The sequence below is a fragment of the Hyperoodon ampullatus genome (genome assembly GCF_949752795.1).
Source record: "Hyperoodon ampullatus genome assembly, chromosome: 15".
NCBI classification, from domain to species: Eukaryota; Metazoa; Chordata; class Mammalia; order Artiodactyla; family Ziphiidae; genus Hyperoodon; species Hyperoodon ampullatus.
The window spans coordinates 19,589,203-19,606,096 of record NC_136928.1 but is presented as its reverse complement, the minus strand read 5'-3'; the positions used below and the strand labels follow the sequence as shown (position 1 = coordinate 19,606,096).

The 16,894-nt window shown below is 49.5% G+C and overlaps 1 protein-coding gene across 1 annotated transcript in view; it reads left to right on the top strand.

The window, feature by feature from the left end:
* RFX8 (regulatory factor X8) overlaps nucleotides 1-16,894 on the top strand; it is a gene marked incomplete at both ends in the record, with an annotated part of 68,535 nt that overhangs the window by 44,549 nt on the left and 7,092 nt on the right. The window contains 9 exon segments of the mRNA XM_079720642.1: nucleotides 2,548-2,611; nucleotides 6,834-6,929; nucleotides 6,931-6,945; nucleotides 7,551-7,628; nucleotides 10,532-10,645; nucleotides 11,733-11,886; nucleotides 11,889-11,911; nucleotides 13,994-14,140; nucleotides 14,143-14,152. Of these exon segments, the coding sequence (XP_079576768.1) occupies nucleotides 2,548-2,611; nucleotides 6,834-6,929; nucleotides 6,931-6,945; nucleotides 7,551-7,628; nucleotides 10,532-10,645; nucleotides 11,733-11,886; nucleotides 11,889-11,911; nucleotides 13,994-14,140; nucleotides 14,143-14,152 (701 nt within the window).

The following is a 16,894-nucleotide window of genomic DNA, read 5'->3' as shown; positions in this document are numbered from 1 at the left end:
TGAACCTACATGTTGCCCCATGTGATGAGCCATTTATTGAATGAGGACCTTCCAAAGGTGGGAAGAGACAGCCTCTCCGTTCCTTTGAACAAGAGAGCTACCATCGTCTGGCTGCGTGGAGATGAGGACTTCCTAACAGATGACCGAATCTCTCCGTGAGGCTGACAGATTTCTGTGTCCCATTATTGTTGTCTCAGGGCATAAAATCCCCCAATTAAATGCTACAAAACTTGCATATCTCCCCAGTGAGGATAGCAGCCTTGCGTCCCCTTGTCGGCCTCACACAGGCCTCTGCATGGCATGGAGTCCCCTTTCAGTCTTCCTGTAACCCTACCCTCCTTTCAATGGCTGTTGAGTTAAACTCATACTCTACATTGAACCGATGGCAGAAACTTGGGAGTTTCACTTACAAATCCAGAATTACTGAGTATCACTCTCAGTGGCTTAGCCTCCAAAGCTGCCTGAGTCGGGGTTGGGGGAGGGGTGAGCCATAAGGTGGAGGGTTCCCCTTGTCCTTCCTTTAAGTCAGAAACCAGACCTTCTAGCTTCCAGGTTCCTGAGTATCCAAAGGAATGTCCCAGGAAGATGGCTGTTACCATCCAAAGACTTTAGTAAGTGCTCTCCAAGTACAGGGTTGTGATAAGTACCAACCAAAGCACACTGACCAATCACAAGGGAAGCTCCCCTGAGCTGATCAAGCTGCCCGTTTATAGGCCTGTAAACTGTTGAACTAAGAAGAGGATGGGCCCTCTGACGTAGATTCCCCTGACAGCCTGTACTTTAGCTGTCAGAACAATGACTTTGCAATTATTCGTGTTAACAGCTTTTCTCCTCCACGGGCTGTAACCTCTCAGAGGGCAGACCCTGTCCATCACGACCACAGCTGTCTCCCCCAGGGCCTAGCGTGATGCCCTCATATAGTAGGCACGCAGTAAATAATGGACACATGATTGAGAAATGGATGGACGAAGCGGAATACATTCACGGTCTTGCATTCATTTTCCAAAGAAGGCATATTAGGAACAGCAGGAGAACAGACGTGGATCGTAGAGAAAATGCTCTCCCTCCATTCCAGCTGAGGGAAGCCTCACAGGTGACCCTTAAGCATCTCTTAAAGGCTGATGATCCTATTTTTCTACTTAGCTTCCTTTTCTATTAGCCCTTTATTCAATGAGCTTTTGTTTCCGACATCGTCTTGTCTTCTTTCATTCTAGGTTTTATGCTTTCAGGTGGTGATTGTTGCTTGTTGTTTTTGTTGCTATAATGTCTCAGAATCTTTGTGGGGCCGTGGGCTGTTCATAGATTTTACCTGGAGAAACTCCATCATTGTCCACACCTACCCAAGATGTCATTGAGACATGACAGATGGAACTCCCGAGATATTTCAGATTCTCCATCAATCCATCATCCTGGATCTCCTCCAGGTCGATCAGATTCCATGTCCTGACACCCTTTTGCCAGTGAGCCGTCCACAGTACACTTCCTGCTGTGATAACAACTCTTACTGAACAATGAAGAGGGTGGCTTTCTAGTGGGCATGTAGCCAGACCCTGAATCTGTCTGCCCTGTTTTATCGTGCAGAAACATTGACCACATGGGTATCAAGTGTTCTGTCCAGATTTCCATGGAGAATGGACTGACCCAAACCTTCAGAAGAGAGCTCCCAGGGCTGTGGAGAGGCTGGGAGGGGCTGTAGGATCTTCCTGTGTGAGATGAAAGCCATTTTCCTCCACTCCCCTCCGACTCCCACCCCGCCCCAGGCCATCCCTGCCTTGAAGACCATGGTCTTGCTTCCAGAAGCAGAGCATTCGCCTGCTACCTTCCTCTTTGCATATTTACATAGAATTCAAACAGTGAGGCGTGAGGACGTGTGTGGGAGTGGAAGGCGCAGCCACAGCTCTGGGCAGGGCGTGGAGAAGCCACCACCTCCGGCATCTGGAGGATGCACATTTCCTGTGCAAAGTGGGGGGCCCTGGGCTCCCAGTTTCTCGATGCCCACAATTAAAGGGGAAGTGCCCCACACCACATGGATAGAACTGAATCTGTTCTCTGCGACATATAAATAAATGTCTCCAGTACGATAACTGAACCCAAGAGGCATGGTGACATGGAACTTACATCTTATTATTCATTCTCAGTTTCCTTGTTCTGTGAAGCTGTCCTGCGTCATCCATCAACTCAGGGGATGTTATCGTTTCTGAGTAGATCATTTTCAAAGCCCCAGATCAGAAAATAGAAGACTTCATTTCCATGATAATTTTTCTTTTCTCACTGGAGCAAGTCCTACCCATGATGACATCATATTCTTGCTTCTGAAGGGAATAAACCTATAAAAATAAATAGCGTGGTTGTCCCAGTTACAGAAATGGATTAAAAAAAAAAAACGAAACAGGTGATAATCAGCAGCTGTGGAAAGAAACTTGGAGGAGGGTTTTGAAATCAAAGTTGCCCCCCAACCAATAACCTCACTACGAAAGAGACTTTATGCTTATGCTCAGAAACGGGTGTCTAACTGAAATTATTTCTTTGTTATCTGTTACATCACAGTGGAGACGTTGTTGCCTTTGAAAAATCTACTAATGATAACAGCATTCTCCAAGAAGAAGGAGCAGTGAGTGTTGAATAAAATAGATTTGTACGATAGACCCTGGAATATTCAGAAATTGCTGAATTAGATGCAACGGTTTTCCTGTGTGTAACATTCTTATCATGGGCAGCCCTCAACCACTCACCCCTCCAGCCAGGACTGTCATGTGTCCACTGTGTAGACACGATGTGTAGGGACAGAGGAGGTCCCTGTCCTCAGGAACAAACTACCTAGCTACTCATCAGCTGTTTAACAGTGTTTCTTCTGTTATAATTAGAAAAGAAGCATAGGTTATTAGCAATAAATCTGTATGAAAGTGTCTCCAGTTACGTTTATAACTCTTTGAATTAGGACACCAGAACTATGAATAGCTAATCTGTGACATCACGAGGTGAACTTTTCTTTGGTTGCCCAGGATGACAGGATAGCACTTTGATACGACAAGTGGCATTGAATAGACACCCTTTGAAAAGCCTGTGTGACCAGCCCTCTTGAGGGCTGAATGGGGTGTGAAAGAAAAGTAAAAACAAACAAACAAAAAGCATATTCCCTATACTTGAATAGAATACAGTTTCGTAGCTGGGGAGCTTATACAGACATAAAACTATGGGTGTGCTGTGAGGGGCCCGTGCCCGCTACAGGGGGATTGGGAACTCCACAGAGAGGGAGAGAGGAAGGATGTGGGCCAGGAGTAATTAGGGAAGGCTTCATGGAAGAGGTGGCCTGTGTTTGTTTCCTGTTGCGGCTGTAACATACTAGCACAAATTTCATGATTTAACACAAGCTTATTATCTAAAATTTCTAGAAGTTATGAGTCTGACTAGTTCTCACCAGGCTAAGAGCAAGGGGTTGACAGGGATACATTCCTTCTGGGGGACCTGGAGGGGAGAATCTATTCCCGGCCTTTTCCAGCTTCTAGAGGCTGCCCACATTCCTTGGCTTGTGGCCACTTCCTCAGCCAGCAAAGGCAGGCTGAGTCCTTCTCATGACACCATCTCTCTGGCTCTGCAGCTGGGAAAGGCTCTCTGCTTTTAAGAACCCTCGTGATTACATGGGGGCCACCTGGAGGATCCAGGATCATCTCCCCATCTCAGGGTCCTTAACCGTAAGCACATCTGCAAAGCCCCTTTGCCACGTAAGGTTCCAGGGAGTAGGATGTGGGCGTTTTCGAGGGGCTGTTATTCCACCTATCTTGCTGCCCTTGAGCTGGTCCTGGACAGAGTTGCTGAGATCTTTTTAGGAGGTGTTGATCTTGAGGGTATATGTAGCTTGCATTCATGCTGGGGGGTGTGCGGGCAGTGAGAACCAGAAGTGAGGATGTCCGGGAGAAGTAGACTCAACATGAGGCCCAGATGGTGGACAGCTTGTCAATGCCAGGCTGGGGAATTTGGGTGTCACCCAAGAGACTGTGGGAAAACCACTGAGGCATCTTCAGAAGGAGAATGACAGGATACATTTGCTTTGGGGGTGATCATTCTGGGAGCAGTGTCTTCAAGAATGCAGGAAAGGCAAAAGGCATCAAAAGAATCGATAGAGTAACTCAGGGGTGGCAGGTGATGACAGGGAGGTCCTCCAGCGTTTCTCCAGGGGCTGACGCTTAGTACCTGCTCACTAAAGGTGGGTGGAATAAATGATAATAACCCCAATGACTTTTCTTGGATCTCCTGAAGATCCCAAGCGGTATTTAATACACCTAAAAAAATCTAAATAGAATTTCTCACTTTTTTCTTTGTCATTTTGCTGAATTATTTCTCCAGAACAGGAATCCCCCTGATTCTTTCCTGAATGCCTTGTCCCGCAGAGATTGGGACTTTAGTAATTCTGCACCAGACACTCGCTCCCTTTAGATTTCTGATTGTTTATATTATGAAGAAAAGATTTCAATTTTTTATTTTCTTTTTTTTTTTTTTTTTCTGAAAGATCAGTTCTTTTCACAGGAAGAGCCCAGAAGGAACTGACTTCAGGAACGCAATGAATTTACTTATTATTATTTTTGGTTGTAGCTTCCCTTTCCATTCTGATAGTACTATGTTTTCAGATGACTTCTTCTGCACAGGTGAAACTGTGAAGTATCGGAAATTAGAATTTTGAATTCTAATTAGAAGTTGCCATGTTTAATGTAGGGATTTCTGCAGAGTTGGACAACACAGCCTGCCCGGAGCTGCAGTCTCAGCTTGAGATGCATAAGGCTCACTTGGGGAGCTGGTTAAAGCGAGAGATTTCTGGCTTCATGTGATTCACGAGGGCCCTAGCGGTATGAACTTCAGGCACCCCAGGAATCCTGATGTAGCTGGTTTCAGGGCCACCCTGGAGAAACACGGGTTTGGATACTGGCAGAATCAGTGTCAGGAGAGTATTGATGAGCCCGGGAGGTCATGTGTGCTGCGGAGAAGGTGGATGTGGTTAGGATCGTGCAGTGTGAGAGGAGAGAGTAGCCCAGGGTTAGAAAGGAGGATCCCTCAATTCTTCTCCAGTAGAAGCACTGGTGGTCAGGCCAGTGAAGTCCATGCAACAGCCCCATCCTTCCTGATGACCAGCCCGAGCATCATCCCCCCAACCCACATCCTGGAAGCGTACCCATCAGAGGACTCTGAATGTCGCCAGTGTTCATGGTAGGAATGAGGGTGGAACAGCCCCCAGTGGAGACCAAACAGCACCCCATGGAATGATGCCTCTTGATCTCTCACCTTTCTGTGCTACTGCTTTATTTATTTAGACATCTACACCCCTACTTTCTTCCAAAAATATTAACAACGGGAGTTTAACTTGGCATCTTCACAATATGTAGTGCATAATGTGCATTTTTCTGGGGAGAAGGTCATTTGTTTTCATCACATGCTCAAAGGGGTTCAGGACCACAAAAGAGTTGAGAAGTAACAGATTTTAAGTCCTTAAGAAGACTGTTGAGAGGGGCTTCCCTGGTGGCGCAGTGGTTGAGAGTCCGCCTGCCGATGCAGGGGAAGCGGGTTCGTGCCCCGCTCCGGGAAGATCCCACATGCTGCGGAGCAGCTGGGCCCGTGAGCCATGGCTGCTGAGCCTGCGCGTCCGGAGCCTGTGCTCCGCAAGGGGAGAGGCCACAGCAGTGAGAGGCCCGCGTACCGCAAAAAAAAAAAAAAAACTAAGAAGACTGTTGAGTGTGACCCTAAACGCCCCCGGACTTCAACGTGATGTTGGCTGATAACAAGGAAGCATCAGCTCAGGAGAAAGCTGGCGGTGGCTGTTCTCTGTGGGTGCAGCGCGCAGCTGGGGGCACTCCTAGCCCTAAGGATAGGGGCTGGCGGTTCAGAAGGCCGCTCTGGCCTCCAGTGGCTTGTAGACAAGAGCCTACTGCAAACCCACATAAACGATCTAGTAAGCGAGATATAAGCGAGTAGCTCGGTAAGGCTCTGAGCGCATAAGAAGGAAGAGAGCAAAGGAGGAACTGCTGACCTTGGAACTGTGCTGCCACACAGCGGGCCGTTAGGTTGGAGAAAATGAAGGGGAGCCAGCACCCCCCCCAGCTTCAGTCCAGCAGGCTTAGCTGCTTAACTTCCAACCCCCAGGGATGCTTTCACCTACTCTATTAAAATGGAAGGTATTCAAAAGGCGTCTGGGAAAATCCTGAAGAAATAATTTCAAATACAGTTGATGTCCTTCATTCAAACCAGGAGCAACCATGCCTCCCCTTGCTCTGGGGGAGGAGGCGGTTGGGGGGAGGCGGGGAGAACAGCGGGGATGACAAAAGGCAGGAATATTGAATTCGCTTTCCGCCATGTTGCCTTTTCCCATCCTGATGGAAAGGTTTTACACTCTGTAATCTGTTCTTCTAAAGGAAAGTCTGTGCCCCTCATTTTCCTTGTCCGTTAGGCCCTGAGATGTTTTATATGACTCACCATTAGTATAATCCAGGCACGGTGACCCAGACAGGATATGGTTTTAGTTCAAGGAGGGACAATGAGATAGACAAGAGTTGTAGAATGTATTTATGGCATCAAATTATTCATAGGTCATATTTTATTGTACGTCGCTATCCAGCATTTGTAATACACGGCAGTAAGAGTGCAATATATTAAATCCTAATTCCTCCCTGATGACTGTAGTAGTGCATAGACTTACAGAGGAAGGTTAGTATTTTTTGCAATGAAATAAAAGGGAAAATGGCTGGGATCAATAGTGTGTCCAGAGGTGTGGATAAAAGATTACTCCACAGCAGCAGTGTAATTATCACCTGGCTTAAAGAAATAATCCATGTGTAAATGGTTTTAAGGGTGACAGTCATTCGCCGAATAAGACAGACCCAGTTGGATCGCCTTTGTCTGAATTCAGGAGAAGTCCATTCTGGGAGCAGGAACTGGCAAAGAAGTTATTCCTACAAAATAGTAGGCTTGCGTGCATCGGGGAGATTAACGTTCACGCCTTGGCTGCCTGGGGGCGGTAAATGGCTTCTTAGTTTGCCTGTGATCGTAGTCGTACCAGATGGAGTAATGTTTGCCTTCTCCCAGACCAGGGAGACCCAGCATTCCCTCATCGGCTTGATGGTGGTCAGGAAATTCAGGGCTTCTCTTCACGTCCTATAGAAAGGCTCCACGTGGGACCACGTTGTCATCTTTTAGAAGAGGGCCTCTCCATGACAGAGCAGGGAACACATATGTGCATCTCCTAGAACCTGGGCTGGGGGATGTGGAGGGAGAAATTAGGGTTAGGAGAGACAGTTGTCAAAGATCGGTGGCCTTTAGAGTGGGTGGTGCAGATCCTGGAAATGTATGAGTTATGGCATCAAAAATGGAACTACATCACTTTCAGGCCAATAAGATATGCATTACTGCACGTAGCTAAAAAACACGTGGCCCCAGGAAAGAGCTCTGCTGCTGTCGTAGCCAAATAGCAACACAAGCAGCATCTTAGGGCCTCAGAAAGGTCTTTGAGGAGCAGTTCATTCTGGAAGTGGGCTGCAAACTGAAATAGTTCTCCATATCCTTCCTAGATGGCCTTTCTTGCTGATGAATACTGCAGCTATTGTCAAGACATTTTACAGAACGTGAGGAACCAAGAACTCGAGAGAGTAGGTTTTATCTGCAAAATACCAGCATTTATGACTTGTTCTTAACCTTTCTACTTGAAAAGACCCCTCGAGGGATATCTAGTGGGAATTCATTGACTGAAGTGCGTAGAATGCAGCTATTTTATAGTCAGTGAGCTCTTGAAGGTGCTATTTTTATTCAGTTTAATCATCTGGAAATGTTCCAAGGTGCTCATATGGATCACTTTACGCTTTAAATAAAAATTCAGCTATTTTTAGATCCTAATTCCAGCTGATTTGGAATACAGTATTCGTAATGTGATTTACCCTGGAATTCTCAGTGATGCTTCAGAGCCGTTATTGATACATGCTAACTGAACAAGAAGCAGTTCAGAGCAGGGTGCTCTGACATGGGTATCATGGTGATTGGATTTTATTCTAGAATTGACTGTGGAAGACACGAGTAAATCTCTTAACCATTCTGAATTCTGTCTTTTGCTGTATAAAATGAAAATCCAGGGAAGCAAGTGCACATTTAAATGAAAAGTTTTCTGAGGCCTCCATGTTCTAAGCACTTCAGCTTTGGGAGATAATATTCACTCAGCATGAATGCATTTTGTACTCTGTGTAAAGCATTGGAGTGAGGGAGGGACCACGCTGTCTTCAGAGTGGCCCCTGGCCTACTAATGCCGTGTTATAAACATCCATACATGTTGGATAGCTAATCCATTCCTTCTTGGAACTTCCCTGGTGGTCCAGTGGTTAAGACTCCACCCTTCCAATGCAGGGGACGTGGGTTTGATCCCTGGTCAGGGAACTAAGATCCCACATGCCATATGGCGTGGCCAAAAAATTTAAAAAAAAAATCTATTCCTTCTTGCCTTCATTGCTTCATCAAGTACTAACTGAATTCTTACCCTGTGACCCACACCGTTTCTGGAACTAGGAAGGTATTCCCCAGGAGGCTGGAGAAGCTTATAGTCTGGTACTGAAAGGAAGGATGTAAGCCAGTGAATATGATACCGTATGGAAAGTTCTAGAACACAGTGTGATGGACTGTTCTGGGTGCCCAAGGGAAGAGGAACAGAGACAGCTGGAGCGGGCTCCCCGGGGGAGGCCACGTTGCTGGCAACTCTCTTAGAAAAGCAGAAGTTCAACAGACTCGAAATGGGGTAGAAAAGGGATTCCAGGCGGAATCAGTGGTGCAAGCAAAGGCAGCAGGATGGTCACCGGCATCACAGGACAAGAAGGTCACTGTGGCCGGATTTATCTCGAAAGGAGAGAAGCCAGAGGGGAGGTGGGAATCGGCCGGTGCTAGGAAGGGCCTCTGGAAGACCCTGACTTACTGAGGAGAGGGGTTGGCAGTGACATCCAAGGGCCATATTGGAGCAGAGGGAGCGGAGGAGGTTTTGTCACAGTCAAGGTGAGAAGGAAGGAGGGTTGGATCAGGAGATCCAGTGACAGTGACATCAGAGAGAAAGAGGGACCAATCAGAAATATTTCTGAAGCAGACGCATCGGGATTATTTGGGACATGGGTGCTGGGGGAGTGAGCGGAGATGGTGCTGTCTCACCCAGACCCGCGAGCCCCAGAAGCGTCCAGCCTGGGAGTCGAAGGATTAATACATCCTGCTCATCCCACTCTTGTCTTTTTTGTTAAATATCTATGAGTCTCTTGGGAGACGTCTTCTCTAGAAGAGAGTTTAAAATCAGGTAACTCCAGGGTCGGGCCTCACTCCCTTGAGAGCCTGCACAGAAGGAACAGCCTCTTGCCTGGGGTCACTGGAGGGCCCTGGGGTCAGTACTGTGATGTCTCAGAATATCTGAGCTGCAGGAATCCCCAAAGGCAGGAGTCCTCATGAGCTGACAGCTCAGGTTGGCCACCTGGTCCAAAGATGGAATCTGAAAAGTCAACATGGGGGAAAACAAAGCAAAAGTTGTCCACAGAAGTCTTTAAAGAAGGCTCCTTTGTGCAATAGAATCGCACCAGTTCCCTTTAGTCTACACCGTCCTTAGGTGAATTCTGACATGATGTCAAGGAGGAAGTGTCTTTTTTTTTTTTTTTTTAATTTACTTATTTTGGCTGCACTGGGTCTTAGTTGTGGCGTGCGAGCTCTTAGTTGCAGCACGCCTGCAGGATCTAGTTCCCTGACCAGGAATCAAGCCCGGGCCCCGTGCATTAGGAAGGTGGAGTCTTACCCAACCACCAGGGAAGTCCTGAGGTATCTTTTTTTTTTTTTTTTTTTTTTTTTTTTTTGTTTTGTTTTTGAAAGCCTCTGATTACATTTAATCTGTTCATTTTATTATTTATTTATTTGTTTATGTTTTTGCGGTATGCGGGCCTCTCACTGTTGTGGCCTCTCCCGCTGCGGAGCACAGGCTCCGGACGCGCAGGCTCAGCGGCCATGGCGCACGGGCCCAGCCGCTCCGCGGCATGTGGGATCTTCCCGGACTGGGGCACGAACCCGCGTCCCCTGCATCAGCAGGCGGACCCTCAACCACTGCGCCACCAGGGAAGCCCCAGTCCTGAGGTATCTTTGATTCCATACAGTTACACCTCTTCCTGAGCTGAAAAATAATTGAGGGGGTCAATCAGTCAATGAAAATTTACTCTAAACTCTGGTTTGTAGCCCTGGGGCCTGGTCCTCATCCTATTGTAATCAGTAGGAGCCCCCTTGTGGTCAGAAACAGCCCTCCTTCCCGAAAACTGCCTCAGGAAAAGGTGGTCCACGTTCTCCCACCCAACTGGCAGCTGGTCTCTGATGGGTGTAAAATCACTTCTGAGATACAGCTTGGAAAAGCCAATAGGCAGAGCTTTATGTGGGTTGGAATGAAATTCATTCTGTTACCATTTGGGGCTGACGAAGAGTGGGGGGCAGGTGGGCTGGATTGGCCTCACCAGGCACAAAACGAGCGTTCAGAGATACGTTCTGTTCTTTACATCAGGTGGAGGACTCACTCATGTCCTTCTGGAAATCTCTGCAGCAGGGCACAGTCATGCTCATGTCATTGCCTGACATGTGCCAGCTTCTTAAGTGCTGCGACGGACAGCTGTACAAGGTGGGAGGAAGTTCCTTCAAGGTGCTGGTTTGTATCCTTCCCAGAAATCGCTACCAGATGCTGGGGTTAGACCCGCAGCCCTCACTCTCGGCGGTGTCTGTGGACCTCAGACCTTCTGAGGAGTCAGTCTTGGGGCCCATGGACCGTGAGCCTTGGATCTTTCCCTAAGACTCAGCTTTTCTTTCTGAATTCACTGAGAATCTGAGTTACCTCATGTAGAGAAAAAGCCAGTACACGTGGTGACCTGTGGCTCCGGTGACCCGTGAACCCTGAACTGAGTCAGAGTTCTTCCTCTGATATTTCAGCAAAAGAGAGCTTTTTAAAAGGAGTAATTGGAGTAGTTGCTTTGCATTATATATAACGGCCAGGGCTTGTGTGTTTGTTTTTCAAGCTCTGGAGTGATTATTTTAGTTTGGGGGTCAATTATATATAATTTCTACAGCTAGTAGAAATTAAGCTAGTCATTATTAAATTCTTAAAGCTTAAATTCTCTAGCTTAAATTCTTAAGCTAGTCATGAACTTTTACCTTTTATTTTATTATTTTCTTAGGAAAAAAAAATCCAGGGCTTCTAAATTTTTACCACAAAGTTTGAAAACTGGAGGCTGGGTCCAGCCCTTAAATATTTTGCTTTGACCTCCCCTCCTGCCCTCCACCCCGTACTGGCCAGCATTTGGGGTGTTTAAATTTTTCAATCAGTTATCAGTACTTGGAAATCTTGGGAAGAATTCCAATTCCAGCTTCTCCAGCCTGATGTCCTGCCCAATGGGCAGTGGCCAGGGCTGCGAGGTGGCCGAACCCTCGGCATGTGGAGACCTGGCCTCTCTCTCTGTCTGTGGCTCACGTGACCTGCAGCCACTCGTAACCGGAGGCCATCCACACCAGCCGGCAGTCACATGTCTTGACACTTCTTTTAGGCTGCATCGTGTCTTACTTGCAGCCCGCGGGCTTAATTGCCCCGTGGCGTGTGGGATCTTAGTTCCCGGACCAGGGTTCCCAGGCTTCGAACCCGAGTCCCCTGAATTAGAAGGCGGATTCTTTACCACTGGAACACCAGGGAAGTCCCTGTCTTGACACTTCTGTTGTAGGGAATTGAGGACATTCTCCTTCATGACTTTTTGGAAGATGTTTCTATTCAGCATCTGAAATCTGTCCAGTTGTTTAGTAAGAAGTTTAAGCTGTGGTTCCTCACTGCTTTGGAAGGTTTTCCAGCCCTCTTACAGATCTCCAAGCTCCGAGGTAGGTTTCGAGGGACAACATAAATGCTGTGAGAGTAGATGAACTTTCCACGTGGGGCAGGCCTCCTCCGCTCTTGTGTTAACTCTGTCCTCAGGCACTAAACTGCAGTCCACAAGGCCTGGCCGCTGCGGCTCTCCCGGCTTTTCCTGTAGTGCCCACAAGGGATGCTTGTGCTGATACATCAACACCCTCTTACCATTTCCCCCTCGTGAATCACAGCGGGGCCAAGGGAACAGGGAGGTAGGAAAGGGCACGGGGGAGGCGGGCCGTGCCTCCCCTCTCTTGAGCCAGCTCCCGGCGGCAGCTGCAGTCCTCAGCTCACTGCCCACCCAAGCAGGGCCGGCAAGGGTTCCGACCCCAGCATCCTCCCGCCTCTCTGTGCTCTGGGTGGGCTCCCGCGAGGCTCAGAGATTATCTCGCCCTCCTTAGAAATTCCGCCCATAGCCTGACTTGCTCAACTCCAGGCCGCCAGGCATTCACACCCACGTGGTCCCAGTCACCCTGGTGACTTTCCCCTCCATCCGGCTGCCAGGGCACAGTGTCTGAACACTTCTGCTGTCGCAGAAGGCTGTTCATCCGCTCCAGCCTGCGACGGCTTCCTCTTGGGAGCCCGAGCTGTTCTGCTGGCTGTCCCGGGCCTCCCTGCTTCTGACCCCTTGGTATCCCTCCAGCTCCGTGGCCCTAGTGAACGCCAGCACACACCCACTGTGTGGGTCGCGTGTTTTACGGTCCTGGAAATTCCCGGTTCTCTCCCTCCTGCCTTTGTGAGGTTCTCCGTCGCTGCCTCTAGCTCTCCCCGCCCGCCAAGCCCTCACCACTTCCTTCCCTTCCCCTCTGCAGGTCTGCCACGCTTGCACCCTGTGCGCTCTCTCCCCTGAGGGCCCGCAGAACAGGCCACGTCTACTCTTCACCCACGCCTGGCATCCCCAGCACCCCGGGCTGTGTTGATCCCTTTCTGACCCCCTTGGAAAAGTTCACGGCGGCAGATGGGGACAGAGCCTGGGACCGGCCTCCTGCCCCAAATCAGCCCCGGCCCGGGGAGCGCCCAGCCAGGCCCGCCCTTTGACCATCTCCATCCTCCACCAGAAGGGTTGTTTCTCCTTCTGAGCTAGAGGCCCATCCGGTTCTTGGCACTTTCACCTTCCCGACTGGGGCGATGGCAACGACCTTGCAACATGACCTCCATCCCTACCCACTGGAGCGGGAAGCTCAGGGTCCAGAGCCTGGCCTGCTGGGAGCCGGACCTTTACACTCACGGTTCCGGGAGAGTTTACTGAATACCCACGGGCCCCTTTCCTCTCCGTAAAACAGACATGGCTGTAGTGCCTGCTCCTGGGGCTGGTGTGAGGAGGACTCACCGCTCGTCCTGCAGACCCCGAACACGTAAGGGAGAGGTTTGTCCCATTGGACAGCGGAGGCCCAATTCACTGGCCCAGGCTCCCCAGAGGAAGGACAGGAGAGCTTCTGAGTCCCCACAGCCATCCTGTAGAGGCTGCCCGCCCTGTTGCTTCTCCAGAACAGCAATTGCCTGGCAGAGCCCAGTTACCCACCGTTTCCCTCTCTAGAGAATTTAGGCCCCTTGCTCGGGGTGCAGAGAATAGGGAACGGGGAGGAGGAGCTGCAGGGCCCTGAGACGTCTGCCCATGAGCAGAAGCGTTCTAAATGCTGACTGTCAGAAAGGCAGTTCTAGAATGTGTGAAATTTGAACATTTTGATTGTCATTTAGGTCTCCGTTTTGTTTGTTGTTGTTGTTGTTGTTGTTGTTGTTTGCGGTAGGCGGGCCTCTCACTGTTGTGGCCTCTCCCGTTGTGGAGCACAGGCTCCGGACGCACAGGCCCAGCGGCCATGGCTCATGGGCCCAGCTGCTCCGTGGCATGTGGGATCTTCCCGGACCGGGGCACGAACCCTTGTTCCCTGCATCGGCAGGCAGACTCTCAACCACTGTGCCACCAGGGAAACCCTAGGATTCAGTTTTAACAGGGAAAAATACCCAAATCCACTTTTCTTTCTCTTCGACAGCAAGAAAATTTTGGTCATTTGGAGAGGGGGCATTAGGCCAAAGTAAGATGACAAGATTTCACTAAGTGTAGCGTTTGCCGTTTGTCTTTAGACCATGAGAATGGTGCTGAAAAACAGCAGGAGAGTCCGCATCCTGAAGTTGGATCTACACGCCATCATGCATCAGGGCGCTTTGGATATTTCCGAGAAAGCCCTGACCAGTAACCCGAGCGGCACTGACGACCTGGAGGAGAACACAGAGAGGTGAAATGTAATCCTCCTTCCTCAGCTGCTTGGTTGCAGTGTTTGGTATATAATCAGGGCTGGTATGGCCATCACTGATTTATAGATTTCCTAATAGATTAGAACGTTCCTCTTTGATGTTATAATTTATCTGCTCACACACCTCTTCCTGCAGAAGGTGAGGAGTGCCCCGAGAACCCTCTTCCAGGGCCTGCCCTGGGGTCCATGGTGCCAGGACATATTTGCCAAGTGAGTGTGGTTGCTGATTGACAATCTTTCTTGTCTCCTTTGGAAAACCCTCCTGCATCCCTCTTGTAGATGCACAGGTCGCCTCTTCGGGCCTGAGTGGGATTGACCTAGCTCTCTGCCTTGCCAGTTTCTGCTCTAACTGTAGTTTTGTTTGTTTGTTTGTTTACACACCCTCGCAGCTTGTGGGATTTTAGTTCCCCGACCAGGGATTGAACCGAGGCCCATGGCAGTGAAAGCACAGAACCCTAATCACTGGACTGCCAGGGAATTCCTGCACCAAGTGTTATTTTTAACAATGTGAAGTTTAACGGTGGTGCTTTGACCTTATTTCACTACTTTACAAACAAGTGCTATATAAGCCCATGAATATTCTTGCCCTTTGCTATTGTCCGGGGAAGGGGGAATTTCCCCCTCTACCCGTCTTGAGTTCTCCTGGCGTGAGACAGGTTCACAGGAGAAAAAGACACAAATTTTACTTCATGTGCACAGGGGTCTTATAGAAATGGGACCTAAGAAGTAGACAAAGAAACTTAGGTTTTGGGGTGCCCAATTAGTGAAGAAGCTAAACAGAATTGGGGCTTGGGTAGTAAATTAAAGAACTAACATGGTTTAGGACTTCCCTGGCTGTGCAGTGGTTAGGACTCTGTGCTTTCATGGCCGAGGGCCTGGGTTCAATCCCTGCTCGGGGAATTAAGATCCTATAAGTATGGCGGCTCAACCCAAAAAAAAAAAAAAAGTAACATGGTTTGTTTATACATGGTTTGTTCTCAGCCTGAATTCCCTGTCTCTGGGGATAAGGGTGTCTCTTTACATCCTGGTGCCGGAAGGGCACCTTTCACACTGGAGATTTATTTCCTGTTTTCAGGGAGACCAAGGGGGAGAGTCAGTGTCCTTCCTGTGTTGGCCGTTTCTTAAGTAACTTTTCAATCAAATTAACCAGTATGCCACTGAGGCACATTTTGGAGCCGCGTACTCTGGATCCCAACACTGTCTGACAATTGTAGTTAATCTTAAGGAAGAAAATCTCCATTCTGATGCCAAAATCTGGCCTCTGTACACTGGTGCCAGATTAAATCTCAGAGTTTTGGGTGAAGTAGAAAGAAATAGCTTTATTGCTTTGCCAGGCAAAGGGGGCCACAGCGGGCTCATGCCCTCAAGACTGTGTGTCCCGCCCTGGAAGGGGTCGTGAGGAGTCTTATAGCGTTCAAGGAGCAGGGTGTGGTCAGCTCGTGGACACTCTTCTGATTGGCTAGTGGTGAGGTCATCGGGAGTCGGCCTCATCAACCTTCTGGTTCCAACCGGTCTGGGGTCTCCGTGCTCGTGGGCAGCAGACAGTTAACTTCTCCCACCTGGAGGGGGTGTCAGTATCTGAGAAACAGCTCAAGGGACATGGCTCAGAATATTCTCTAGATTCCTTGAGGAGAAACTAAAGGTCCTTGACTGTGTTTAATGGCTAAAGTATTATTATTTTGTCTGGCTTGCCTGTTTTCCTTTCTGCATTTTCTCACTCCTCTGATTAAATTTCTTCTTTGGCTAAAGATTTTCTACAGACAAAAGGCAGGCGGAAGACACCGGTGGAGGTCTATTCTGGGAAGGCCCCGTAGGGTCCTGCCTCAGTTACAGTTCCACGAAGAGCTGGCTTACGCGTGGTTACATCACTGCGAGGGCACAGTCACCACAGCAGGAGGCTCCCCACTCGGGGGGAGCCGGGAGCTGCTTCAGGGGGGGCTGCAGACCAGTTACCACCTCCTCCCCCAGTCGCCAGGCTTTGGTCTGAGGGCTGCCGGGAGGGGTCAGCCATGCATAAAGCTGCCCCCCAGTGCCTGAAGCCCCCTCAAGGTGTGGGCTGTGGGCTTCCTCACGGCCCGCCCAACACGGGGCTGGCACACGGGGGCACCTCAGCATTTCACGACCAGATGGCTACTTGGATTCAGCGATGCATTAAAAGCACCGCAAAGTATCCCGTCCTCTTCCTTTGACCTTGAGGGGGGGCTGACTTGGTAGGATTGTACCAGTTATTAAAATAATGAAATGGGTCCTTACTTGTTGCTAAGTAGCTCCCTCCCCCCACTGCTTGCCTGTCCCTTGGTTATCTCCCCTGTCCCTACTGCCTGACTGTCCCAAATCCCAGATCCTCCCCTGGGAGACTCCCCTCCAACCAGACCAGCAGCTGAAAGGTGAACACCTAACCCAGCAGGCTTCAGGGCCATGGAAGCCCCCCTCCCAGGCCACTGGCTTCCCCAGCAATCCCAGCTGGCTGCCCAAACCTTGCTCTCACCCCCAGCCCAAGCCCAGGGAGACCCACGAGGCATGAGGCCTCTCCCCCAGGTGCCCTCCAGCCTGCCAGGGGCTCCTGGGCTCCTGTTGGCATCCTTGCATGTCCTTTCCAGCGGGCACAGAGCCGGCAGGGAGACAGCATAACCCCTGGCAGACGAATGCCTGAGATGTGCCTGGAAGATCTTTCAGACGGAGCCTGACCAAATGTGCACCAGGGCCATGGCAGCCCACTGGGTTATCTAAA